The sequence below is a fragment of the Oryctolagus cuniculus genome, chromosome 8 (genome assembly GCF_051225735.1).
Source record: "Oryctolagus cuniculus isolate XC-2025 breed Fujian yellow rabbit chromosome 8, ASM5122573v1, whole genome shotgun sequence".
Classification (NCBI taxonomy): Eukaryota; Metazoa; Chordata; class Mammalia; order Lagomorpha; family Leporidae; genus Oryctolagus; species Oryctolagus cuniculus.
This window is the reverse complement of record NC_142874.1, coordinates 127408003-127421553: the sequence shown is the minus strand read 5'-3', so window position 1 is coordinate 127421553 and position 13551 is coordinate 127408003. Positions and strand designations below refer to the sequence as shown.

At 42.5% G+C, this 13551-nt stretch overlaps 2 protein-coding genes across 2 annotated transcripts in view; one reads left to right on the top strand and one right to left on the bottom strand.

The window, feature by feature from the left end:
* Nucleotides 1-3381, bottom strand: part of CENPC (centromere protein C) — a 98463-nt gene extending 95082 nt beyond the window's left edge. The window contains exon 1 of the mRNA XM_089302705.1: nucleotides 3259-3381. The gene's annotated coding sequence lies outside the window, so the exon portion shown is untranslated. The remainder of the gene's footprint in view (nucleotides 1-3258) is intronic.
* STAP1 (signal transducing adaptor family member 1) overlaps nucleotides 1-13551 on the top strand; it is a 50098-nt gene that overhangs the window by 13445 nt on the left and 23102 nt on the right. Inside the window, exons 3-5 of the mRNA XM_051819773.3 lie at nucleotides 4025-4138; nucleotides 6597-6653; nucleotides 12478-12650. Of these exons, the coding sequence (XP_051675733.1) occupies nucleotides 4025-4138; nucleotides 6597-6653; nucleotides 12478-12650 (344 nt within the window). The remainder of the gene's footprint in view (nucleotides 1-4024; nucleotides 4139-6596; nucleotides 6654-12477; nucleotides 12651-13551) is intronic.

Below are 13551 nucleotides of genomic sequence, written 5' to 3'. Positions count from 1 at the left end.
AGGCGGAGGATTAGCCTATTACCCCGCGGTGCTGGCCGAGCTCATCTTCTTAACCACTATTAGTGAAAACTGTTGTAATGAATTGCTGCATAATTTCCTATGTAGCAATTTTGTTTAAAGAAGATGCAGACCATTGGAAGTTTTTGGGTGATAGTCTCAGAGCGAAAAATTAGGATGGACTAGATGAAAATTGTTGCCTACAGTAGAGAAGATTTGAAGCTGCCTTTGAGTATTTACAAGGTTGTCAGGAGATGTTAAAGAGTCAATGAATTTATATAGTGTCACTCAAGAGAAAAGGGACCAGGACCAATGGATGGAAATTTCCTAGAGAAGAACTGTGGCTTAATACTAGAAAAGCATGCTACTAGGCAGAGCTGCTTAGCAGGGAAAAGTGCCATGTTGTTAGACGTACAAATATAGGCTGGATGACTTCACAGAGGTTCCCTGGAGGAGATTCAGGCATCTGGGCTAGACAGATGACATTTAAGGCTCTTCGCAGCTTATAATTAAATACAAAAAGATACAACTTCTTTTCCTGTAATCAATGGATCAGCTTACACTGCTCATATCTAACTCTGCCACCTCTTCCTTTGTTGCTTCCTCCTTCGTCAGAGCAAAACTCACTGAGCCTGATCTAGACAAACTATTAGAAAAAGATTTTTGTTTAAGTTTACATTCTCTTCCTTCCTGTGTGTCTTTCCTTCCTCTTTGTTCATTAAAAATAATTAGGCCGGGCCGGCACCGCGGCTCACTAGGCTAATCCTCCGCCTAGCGGCGCCGGCACACTGGGTTCTAGTCCCGGTCGGGGCGCCGGATTCTGTCCCGGTTGCCCCTCTTCCAGGCCAGCTCTCTGCTGTGGCCAGGGAGTGCAGTGGAGGATGGCCCAGGTGCTTGGGCCCTGCACCCCATGGGAGACCAGGAAAAGCACCTGGCTCCTGGCTCCTGCCATCGGATCAGCGCGGTGCGCAGGCCGCAGCGTGGCGGCCATTGGAGGGTGAACCAACGGCAAAGGAAGACCTTTCTCTCTCTCTCTCTCTCTCACTGTCCACTCTGCCTGTCAAAAAAAATAAGTAAATAAATAAATAAATAAATAATTAGGCCAACCCACACTTACCTTCAGTCTCACTAACATGGAAATGACTCTAGGAAAAAAATTATTTACCTATTTTTTATGCTGTACTATTTTTAGAAAAGCTAAAAAAGGAGGCTTGCAAGAATACAGTAAAATAAGTTATGTTAGGTGTAACTGAGAGAAAAATAAAAGATAATAAAAAGTCAAGAATGAGGCTAATTTAGCAAAAACCCTCTACTACATTTTCCAAAATTCTTTATAATAGCAGAGGACCATTCTGACTCTTTGCATAAAGACCAGTTCATATAGACCAATTGCTTAGAAGAAATGTTTTTATTGTACTTGGATAAGACAGGAATTTCTTAATAGGATTCTAATAGCTAGTGGTGTATAGCAAATGTTGAATGATAACTTTCTAAAAAAAAAGTATAATCTCATGATTAGAAAGTAAATTAGAAGTATGTCATCAGAAATTAAAAGAAAAATAAGAAAAGAACTAGGAAGAAGGGTGGGAGGGAGGCAAGAATCATTTTGGTCTTAAAACTGTATATATGAAATATATGGGGGCTGGCGCTGTGGCATATTGGGTAAAGTCGTGGCCTTCAGTGCTGGCATCCCATGGGCTCCTGTTCGAGTCCTGGCTGCTCCACTTCCAATCCAGCTCTCTGCTATGGCCTGGGAAAGCAGTGGAAGATGGCTCAAGTCCTTGGGCCCCTGCATCCATGTGGGAGACCCAGAAGAAGTTCCTGGTTCCTGGCTCCTGGCTTCAGATCAGCACAGCTCCAGCCGCTGTGGCCAATTGGGGAGTGAACCAGCGGATGGAAGACCTCTCTTTCTCTCTGCCTCTCCTTTTCTCTTTGTGTAACTCTGACTTTCAAATAAATAAATAAATCTTAAAAAAAAAAAAAAGGCAGAGAGACAGAGAGAGAGAAAGAGGGCAGGACACAGAGATCTTCTATTCATTAGGAAAAAAAAGAAATATATGAAATCTGTCCCCTTTATATAAGTAAATAAATAAAAGATTAAAATGTATTTATGAATATTTACATTTAAGCATATAAATATTACTGATATGAAGACTGTATAACATACAATTTAAAAAACACCCAATGCCCCTTATTTAACTTCCATATAGCCAACTGATTTCTCACCTTACACTTTCTTTGTTTTTTGTTGTACTCTTGCATTGGTAGCCAACTATGATTGTGATTCTGTTATGATTTGACAAATTGAGACAGATTCTAGTTTTCTGTATCCTTAATAAACACATTGGTATTAAATGTGATGTTTGACATGAAGGTTGGCTAATATTTTCATTTTTGGGAATAAGTAAAAAGAAAGTGAAACAATGATTATGTACGTCAGAACTTCTCATCAAAGTCAATGACATGGGCAACTACTTTGCTGAACTAGGTAATCGTTTTTGAATTTTGGAAACTATTTTGTCAATTTTTGTTTTATTTACAAGGAAACAGCTACAGACACAACAACAAACTGAAGTTTTACCAGCAATAATGAACATTTTCTCCTTTTATTTTTTTTAAAGGATTTATTTATTTATTTGGAAAGGCAGAGATACAGAGACAGAAGGAGTGAGAATTTTTTTTTTAAGTATTTATTTATTTACTTGAGAGGCAGAGTTACAGACAGAGGGACAGAGAGAGAGGTCTTCCATCCGCTGGTTCACTCCCCAAATGGCTGCAACAGCTGGGGTAGGACTGATCCTTAGCCAGGAGTTTCCTCTGGGTCTCCCACACAGTGTGTGGGCCCAAGCACTTGGACCATTTTTTACTGCTTTCCCAGGCCATCAGGAGGGAGCTGGATTGGAAGTGGAGCAGCTGGGATACAAACTGGTGCCTATATTGGATACTAGTGCCATAAGCAGGTATCTAAACTCTACACCACAGCGCCGACCCCTCCTTTGCTTTCTTGAGTTTAGACTGAGGGCCAGCAATCTGTGGATCTTAGCCAAATCTAGTCAGATGTTATTCAGACTTTGACCTGGCGTGGAGTTTTATATTTTTAAAGTGTTGCAAGGGAGAAGAGAAACAAAGAAGAGAATGTAACAGAGACTGTACGCATGCCTACTAAAATATTGACTATTTGGCCTTTTACAAAAAAAAAAAAAGTGCTGCTCCTTGAACAATTAGGAAAACAATTGTCAAGTCCTGATTTGTAAGACTTACCTGTTTTCATGATGCAAATACTCCCACTGTGGCTGCTTTCAAACTCTCAGCGAGATCTCTTTGGACAGGGAGTTGGGAAGAAAAACACAGCAGCTCATCATTATATAGGATTTTCGCCACAGAGAAATGTAGATGTAAAGAACCTGGAGCACATTGAATGATAAGATGTGGTAATATGATTAGAAAGTAATGAATTTGGGGGCTGGCGCTGTGGCATAGAAGGCTAAGCCTCTGCCTGCGATACCGATTCCAATGCCAGCTGTTCCACTTCTGATCCAGCTCCCTGCTACTGTGCCTAGGGAAGCAGCAGCAGATGGCCAGTGTGCTTGGATCCCAGAAGCTCCTTGCTCCTAGCTTCTGCCTGGCCCAGCCAGCCCCAGCTGTTGCAAACATTTGGGGAGTGATGGATGGAAGATCTCTCTCTCTCCTCTTTAAATAAAAAATTTTAAATGCAATAAATTTTTAGCTTTAACTACCTTTGTTTTTTTAATGTAATTCATTTACTGGTATGTTTATATACATATAATTTAAATTTTAATAATGGCTCACAAATTTTCTGAAAATGTAATAATTGGCTTTTGCAAACTTGTGTGTCAGGTCCAGCTTAACACCACATAATACATTTCCAGTGCTTTCCAGGGCTGGGAAAACCCAGTTATCATGCAAAGTGCAAATCTATTGTAGGGAAATTATTATTTATTTTCCTTCCTCCTAGAACTCATGTGTATTACCTATGAAGTAATGAGGTTTCCCTTTATCATTGCAGTATGTTGACAAATTAGACCTAATAGACCTCACAGGTCTTACTGGCCAGACTTCAACTGAAAAGAACTGTGCAAAGTTCACCCTTGTTTTGCCAAAAGAGGAAGTGGAACTGAAGGTGAGTGAGGAGAAACAGTGGTCTGCAAACAGTTATGGTTATACATGGTATCCACCTCTTTACACACAGTGACTGAGGATAAGAGGAATTGCAAAGGTGGGGGAAGGTAAGCCTTTGAGCCAATTAGTATTTCTTGCCTTTTGCCAACAGCTGGAGTTTTCTGAATTTGGATTTAAAAGAGTATGTTCGCTTGTTTAGTATACAAGCACAATGAAACCATATACTTTTGTCCTCAAAGTCAAGGGTCCCACCTGGTGTTTTTAAAAGGTTGTTCTTAGATCCGTATTCAAGGTGAGCCAATGACAGTCAACCAACAACTACATTAATAACATTAAGAGAGCAACTTGCGATTTAGTAAGAGGTAATTGGAGCCTTTCACAGATTTCGGATTGACCTTGAGAGCATGGGTCTTTTAACTTCAGTATAACAGGAATCTGCTGGATGTAGGAAATCCAGGCCCTATCCTAGCCTGGACCTCAGAATCTATAAGCTCTTAGATGATTCATAGATATGAAGGTTAAGAGAGCAGGAGAGCAGACAGAGGCCTAGGTTGGATTTGGGACTGTTAGCCATATGACTGCAGATTAGTTACTAAACCTCTTGGTAGAGAAGTCATAACTTCATTTCTTCACCCACAAGTAAGTCTTCTCAGATGTAATCCTCTTACTGAGATCTGCCTGGACCACTTCATTAAATTTGCAACCTTGTCCCTTGCTGTATCCCTCAGTTATACTACCAGTCTCTCTTAAGCTGCTCTACATTTTGTTTTTCCCACTTACTAGCCTTGGAGACTAAAATTTACTCACTATTATGCTCATCATTCATTGCTTCATGCTAAACCCTAAACTCCATGAGAACTAGGAGTTTTGTTTTGTTCCCTGGTATTAGGCAGAACCTAGAATAATGTCCAGCATTTGAAGGTACTCAATAAATACATTAAATGGATAAATATATAAAATAACAACAGTAAACAAATAGTGTCTTTCAGTGAGTTACCATGAAGGACAAAATTACAATTTAGTTTAAAGAATCTTAATTGGCTTTTTTTTTTTTTTTGACAGGCAGAGGGGACAGTGAGAGAGAGAGAGACAGAGAAAAAGGTCTTCCTTTGCCGTTGGTTCACCCTCCAATGGCCACCGCGGCCAGTGCGCTGCAGCCGGCGCGCCGCGCTGATCCGATGGCAGGAGCCAGGTGCTTCTCCTGGTCTCCCATGGGGTGCAGGGCCCAAGCACTTGGGCCATCCTCCACTGTACTCCCTGGCCACAGCAGAGAGCTGGCCTGGAAGAGGGGCAACCGGGACAGAATCCAGCGCCCCGACCGGGACTAGAATCCGGTGTGCCGGCGCCGCAAGGTGGAGGATTAGCCTAGTGAGCCACGGCGCTGGCCCTTAATTGGCTTTATTTTCAATTTTAGAATCTGGCAGTACTTCATTTCATGAAATAAAGTGTTCTGCTGCACTGAGTAGAAGTTGATTTTATGCAGAGAGAGGTTAAACAAAGCGCAAGTGAAAAACCAAAACTGGATTGCTCGTTGCAATGTTACTATCTTTATCATTTCAAAATTATTTTCTTTATCAGGTAGTGTGTGTATGGTGGACCGGAAGAGGACAGTCACTATAAAAAAGTAACTGGTTAACATTAGGTTATTTCAGGTTACCCCCTCTTCCTGTAAGCATTAAAACAGAATCTCATTGCCATGCCCACTAAAATTGCCCTGTTTGGAAAATTTGGCTGTTACCTCTCTGTTTCCTGATTTCTCAGGAGGATCAGGTAACAATGTAGATTTCATTTGGTGATGCGGAACTTTGATGGGGTGACTCCATTTTGACTTTAGTCTAGTCTGGTGGGGCCCTGTGAGGAACTTAGTCTAAAGCAATGGCTTCCTATAATTGTTTCAATAGTAGTTGCCATTGTAAGTGCTCAAAAGATGTCGATTGCTATTGTTTGTAGTGGTAGTAGTAATATTCAGAGCTAAGAATTGGCAATTTCTAATTGGATGCCCCAAACTTAAAATTAGTCAAAGTTAAATACCAATGGAGAAGGTAACCATTTGCTGACATACTGCAGAAATTAGTATTAGAATTAAAACTTAGATTTTTTAATTAAGTAAATTTATACAATTAAACTTTATTTGTAAGATATATTTCTGTTTTCTTGTAAAAGAATACAGTATTGAAATACTTCATAAATATACCTTAATAGTTATGAGAAAAGGAAAATGATTTATTCCCTTCACCTGATTTTAAATGGTTAAGAATTACTATTGACTGACTTAAGTAAAGTGCTTTAATAGAAGAATGTACGTTTTATCAATCTTGCTGGGTTTTGATGGCTTATATACTTTGGGTCATACATGTAAAATAATCATGAAATTTTAAAGTTATTTGAAGTTAATAATTAAGTATTAATGTTCAGTCATTCGTGTTTGATTGTTTATCTCTGTTTGTCTTCATCTTTAGACAGAGAACACAGAAAGCGGGGAACAATGGAGAGGATTCATTCTCACAGTATCAGAGGTAGGAAGGTCATTGCTTCTTTAAATTCTTTTTAAAAAATATTTATTTTACAGGTAGAGAAAGAGAGGAGAGAGAGAAAGAGAGAGAGAGAAGGGATGGGGGGAAAGATCCCATCTGCTGGTTCATTCCTTAGATGCTCACAAGCCTGGGCCTGGGCCAGGGCCAAGACAAAGCCAGGAGCTGGAAACTCAATCCAGATCATCCATGTGGGTTGTAGGAACTCAGTTATTTGAGCTATTATCACTGCTTCCCAGGTAGAGTTAGAAGTGAGAGCAGAGAATTGTACCCAGGAACTCTAGTGTGGGATGCAGGAATCTTAAACAGCAGGCTAAATACCTGCTCCTTGAAAGTTATTACTTTTGATTGATTCATGTATTCAAAAATATTTGCTGAATACCTATAGGAACCATGCAAAAGTAGCCGAAGCTGTAGAAGGAGGCTACAAAAAGTTCATGGAAATTGAATTATGTTTTACTACATGTTTTGAAACCTCCTAATAACAGTTGAAAAAGATCTAAACTCTTGCATATGCTTAGGAATTTTACATTTTTATCAGGTGGATTTAGAAAGAGACAGAAAATAAATGAATAAACAAACAATATCATTTCACATTGTAATAATTGCCATGAGGAAAATAAACAGAGCAATGTACTAGTGAATAATGGGCGGTCAAGGAGATCAGCTTTTTAGCCTGTGGCCATACCATCCTGAATGCACCTGATCTTGTCTGGTCTCTTCTTTCAACCCAGTAGTTCTTGGGACAGCCTGATATTTGTAGCTCACATGTTCTTTTTTTTTTTTTTTAAGATTTATTTATTTATTTGAAAGGCAGAGCTACAGAGAGGCAGAGGCAGAGAGAGAGAGAGAGAGAGGTCTTCCATCTGCTGGTTCACTCCCCAGATGGCTGCAAGGGCTGAAGCGGCACCGATCTGAAGCCAAGAACCAGGAGCTTCTTCTGGGTCTCTCACACAGGTGCAGGAGCCCAAGGACTTGGGCTATATTCTACTGCTTTCCCAGGCCATAGCAGAGAGCTGGATTGGAAGTGGAGCAGCTGAGACTCAAACCAGTGCCCAAATGGGATGTCAGCACTGCAGGTGGCGGCTTTACCAGCTATGCCACAGCTCCGGTCCCTAGCTCACATTTTCTAAAATATCTTTCAATTACTCTCTTAGTTACTTATACACATTTATAACATGCTGATATGGATTTTTATAAACACCATAGACAACATAAAAGGGTCTAAAACATCAATACAAAAATCACTTTCAAACATTTGTTTAGTGAGTTTAAAAGAATGTTTATCTGATCAATTCTGGTATTTTGTCAGAGGCAAATTTTAAGATCTACTGCTTAGAGTTTACTGTTGCAGGGAGATCACTATCACCATGTTAAATAAAGCCACTGTAGCAACTATCTGCAAAATGTGAGGTATTTTGATAAGTAGACCCAAAACAGTACTGAATTCATCAGTAATTTAGAAGTTATGAAAACTTCCCATGTTTATTAGAATCAAATACAGATTCTATCCAAAGCTAGTTTCCAAGTAAAGCCTTGGTAGTCAGATGAGACAAGCACTGCGCTTTTCGAAGATGCTAGAGGCTAGTTATTTATCTGAGTTCTAATAGGTAAAAACTGGCAGTTCAACCACTACATAAGGAGGTTACAGGGAGGTGAGTTAAACCTGTGAGTGAGGGAAAAAATTCTTGGGGGAATTGTATTCACTCTCCCTGTTATGGAAAGGCATCATTGTTTGCCTAATTATCTACCTCTCATACTGGGCTACCAATGTTCTCAAGGGTAGGTGTCAAGGACAACACTAAAACCACTGGAACTGGAGTGCCTGGCTTGGACTCTCAGGTTTGCTCTTAATTCCAGCTTTCTGCTAATCTACATCCTTCAGAGGTAGAGCTAAAGGCTCAAATAGTTGGTTTATTGACACCTAGGTGGAAGACCTGAATTGAATTCCTGGTTCCAGATTTTGGCTTGGCCCAGTCCCAGATTTTGGGGGTAACTGGGGAGTGAACCAGTGGATGCAAGATCTGTCTGTCTTTCTTTCTGCCTCTGCCTCTGCCTCCCTGCCTCTCAAAATAAAAATTATGAACCATACACACACACACACACACACACACCCAGTGGAAAAATCTTGGTGCATCTTCTTGGTACATACTTTACGCTGAATGTCTTGGACATTTGTTTTTATTTTCCCTGAGGTAACTGTGGGGAGCAACTGGGAGCAACTCGGACTAGACTAAGTTACTGGAATTAAGACTTATTCTATGCATCTGCTTTCCCACAATATGGCGCTGAGAAGGGAAACAGCTTCTACACAGCTGCCTCCAGTTCAACCAATAAACTGTGGGACCTGCTCCTGATTGGAGGAGAGCAGTGTACTCGGCGTGTGGGTAGCAGAGTTGGGATTGGTGGAAGAGGACTATAAAGGAGGAGAGAGACGGCATGCAGGAGGAACATCTAAGGGGAACACCTGTGCAGCCCCCGAGAGAGCCGGCCGGCGGTGTGCCGCTCCCCTGCGGAAGTGGGGAATGTGGCAGGGGGAACCGCCCTTCCACGGAGGTGGAAGGGACAGTAGCCAACCCGGGAAGAACCAGCAGCAAACCCGGGGAGGGCCGAGCAGACAAAAGAACAGCGCAGGGTCCTGTGTCGTTCCTCCACGAAAAGGGGGAGCAACATAATGGTGCCGTGACTCGGATATGAAGCCTAGGCAGGGTTTAGTGTCGTTCTTCCATGAAGAGGGGGAGCGACATAATGGTGCCGTGACTCGGATAGGAAACCTAGGAGGGAAGAAACGGGAAGAAGTGGAAAATATCGGAGAGAGAGACTAGCAAACAGCCTAGGGAAAGCCGGACGAGAAAGGTGCCGGAAGAAGCTATTGAAAGCCTAGGCATAGACTCGGATACGGACTGTGGGAAAGAAGTTAGGATTTAAAGTGAAAGCAAGAAGAAACTTAGACTTAGATACGGACTGCAGGTTGAAAGTGAAAGTGAAACCTATAAGAAACTTAGACTTGGATACGGACTGTGGGGAGAGGCCAGGAGAAATGAGGGAGGAATATTGTTGGAAGAAAACTTAGGGAAACATACCGGGTAGAGAAAAATGTTAGGGAGGATGAAGCCGCGAGTGCAGGCCAAGGCGGAGACGTAAGCCATTTTGGAATTCTTCAAGTCAGCCCGGGGAGCAAGAGGCGAAGATCTGGAACCAGAGGCAGAGACGTGGGCCGCCAGGTTGGAATTCGCCAGGTTAGTCCGGGGAACTTGGATTGAATGCTAGTGGCGGAGACGTAAGCTACGCTGTGTGACTCGCGGAAGCCGCCGCGTGCAGAGAGAGCACGGGGCGTGAATAGATAGGGAACGCGGGGCTGGCGCGAGGCCGTGGTGCGGACGCGAAGGGGCGTGGAGACCGCGGAGTGTGTGCGCGAAGCCGAGCTGCGCAGAGCCGGGAGCCCGCCGGCGGGGCGAGGCGCCGGGAAGCCACGCAGAGCCGTGAAGCTGCCGCGGGGCGAGGTGCCGAGAAGCAGCCTCGGGGTGGGCGCCGGGAAGCCGCAGGGACAAGAGAAACAGAAGTTTAGAAGTAAAATGAGAGAAATAGGAATGCTGGAAGATAGAAGTAAAATGGGAGAAATAGGAATGCCCGGAGATAGAGAAATAGAGAAATAGAAAGGCCTCCCCACAACATGGCAATGAGAGAGCTTGGATTCGGTCTGCCTGATTAGTGAGGCGATGAGCACCTGCGGGCGGTTGGCAGCTTATGCGCCGCAGGTCACTGAAGACAGGCACGTTATCAACACCAATAAGTCTCCCCACAATACGGCAATGAGAAGGCTTGGATTTGGTTTGCCTGATTGCTAGGGCTTGTAAGCACCTGCAGGCAGAGCAGAGCATGTGCTGCAGGGCACCGAACACAGGCACGCATCAGCGCCTAAAAACCTCCTCACAACATGGCGAAGAGAGGACCCGGATTCGGTTTGCCTGATTGATAGGACTTGTAAGAACCTGTGGGCAACTCTAGCAAGCAGAGCAGAGTGTGTGCCGCGGGGCATCGAAGACAGGCGCGTATCAACGCCAAAAATAAAAAGAAAGGGGGATCTGTGGGGAGCAACTGGGAGCAACTCGGACTAGACTAAGTTACTGGAATTAAGACTTATTCTATGCATCTGCTCTCCCACAATATGGCGCTGGGAGAGGAGGAAACAGCTTCTACACAGCTGCCTCCAGTTCAACCAATAAACAGTGGGACCTGCTCCTGATTGGAGGAGAGCAGCGTACTCGGCGTGTGGGTAGCAGAGTTGGGATTGGTGGAAGAGGACTATAAAGGAGGAGAGAGACAACATGCACCAGGAACATCTACCTGAAGGAACACCTGTGCAGCCCCCGAGAGAGCCGGCCGGCGGTGTGCCGCTCCCCTGCGGAAGTGGGGAATGTGGCAGGGGGAACCGCCCTTCCATGGAGGTGGAAGGGACAGTAGCCAACCCGGGAAGAACCAGCAGCAAACCCGGGGAGGGCCGAGCAGACAAAAGAACAGCGCAGGGTCCTGTGTCGTTCCTCCACGAAGACGGGGAGCGACATAATGGTGCCGTGACTCGGATATGAAGCCTAGGCAGGGTTTAGTGTCATTCCTCCACGAAGAGGGGGAGCGACAGGTAACCATAAAAATCATTACTTTATATTGAAACATATAGATATATTATAAAATAAAATAAATTTCATGTAAATTTCAAGAGAAGACAAGTTGCCTCAGATTTTGTGCTCTGTAAATGTTGATTTGTGCTATGGCCCCAGGTTACTGTGTGTTGTTAGAACTTTAGTAAAGAGGTGTGAGAAGCACAGACTGTATTTGAAAGGGCTGAACATAGCCTTTCAATAAAATAAACCCACGTTTGAGTCCTGGTTCCACTTACCAGCTTCGTAGCCCTAGCCCAGTTATTTACTCTTTCTGAGCCTTGCTAAAAAATTTGTAAATTGGGAAAACAATAATTGTAGTATCACTGTGAGGATTTGCAATAACACATGTATGATACCTGAGCTACAATAGGCAATTAATAAGGAGTAGCTGTTTCAATAGTTCTTCCACTATTATTTTGTCATTTCTCGTTTGGTATGTAAGGGAATAGACTTATTAGTCACTAGCTAGTTTATTTATCTAGAAGATGGTCTCAAGATCTTTGATTATTTACTACCTGATCAGTAAATTTTTCTTTAAATTTCATATGTACAGGATATACATAACATATGCAATAATTGGAAAGAATGAAATAGTAGCTGAAAAGAAAGCAAAGTTCTAATGTTCTCTTCCCGCACTCTACTGTATTTTCTTGTATACTCCCTGGAAAGCATGTATCCTCCTTTGAAAATAGAGATGCTAATCAGACATAGCTGCCTGCAAACGTGAGTGTAGTCCAGCTAGTGTCACACAGACAAAAATAATCTACCAAACCACACCTTCCACGAGCACAGAGCTGGTTATAATGTTCTAAATTGGGAGGATGAGGTGCTCTGGAACTTTCCAGGTATTAATGAGCCAGTGAGCTCAGGATGAAAAATGGGACATTTGCTGCTACTTGAATGAACTTGTAGTGAAAGGTGTATATACCTTGTTTTGGAATCGGTCCAAAGCAAAATTTCCTTGGAAGAAGTGTGGGTACCCTTGCAGTTCTAAGACACTCACCCTAGACCAAGATCTATTTATAATACTTCACAGCCATCTCTGTGAGGTGCCTGAAGTACCTTAGGCCAAACAGGATCATTTCTATTAAAATCAGTGAATTGTTTGGCTGTCTTTCTTGACTGCCTACTGTTTTAATTGGTTACAGTTATCAGTTCCTCAACACGTGTCGCTCCTACCTGGGCAAGTAATCAGACTGCATGAAGTACTAGAGAGAGAAAAGAAAAGGAGGATTGAGACAGAGCAGAGGCTGAGTATGGCTGTGGAAAAAGAGAAGGAACCAATTGAAGATTATGTGGATGTACTGAACACTATGCCCACGTAAGTGCACATGAACATTTTATTTATTTGATTAGGACTAATTTCTCATTATAGAGGAAAGTTAGCACTTGACCTCATTAAACCAGGAACCACTCATTGGGGATAAATGTGTATTTCTCTGAGTACATACCACATTTCCTCTTCTATGTCAAGATCAACAAAATGCAGATTTGAACCAACCCTCTCACCACACAGGAAATCCCCTTCCACCCACACTTTTATACCAGATCTTCTTTCCAGAGCTCAGATCTAAATAAAAACTCCTATGAAGAAGGAAGGAAAAGGCTTTTCTTTTTCACAACTCTACGATTGACTGATTTTCTATCAGAAAACTATACCAAGCAGTTGTAAATAGCTGGGATGGTCTGTTCAACTGATTAGCTAGAGTAGTCGCTGAACTTGTACTTTGAAGAGGGCCCTGTGCAGTGTATGAGGTGTTGTTGGGAAATGAAGAGGCACACAACATCCTACATTTATTTGTTATATTGTTGAAAGCATTGTGAGCCCTTCCATTCCTCCTGGGAAGTTGGTGTTCTTGTCAATGACATTTGTCCTGGTTCCATCTTTCATGTGAGGTTCTGATGCATATTCTATCTGTACCATAGTCTCTGAAACCTGCCAACCATCGTTTTGGCTGTAATGTGCTTATTACAGATACATAAAAAAAATTAAAATTATTCCTGTCTCATCACTCAGAGATATTCTGCCACTAACATGTTGATAGATTACATATCCTGCCAGATTTTTTTCTATAACTACATATTTCTTTTTTCAAAATGTTATTTTCATTTTCTTTGGAAGGCAGAGAGACAAAGACAGAGATAGTAACAGAGGCAGACAAAACTTCCATTCACTGGTTCACTCCCCAAATGCCTACACTAGCCAGGACTGGGCCAGGCTC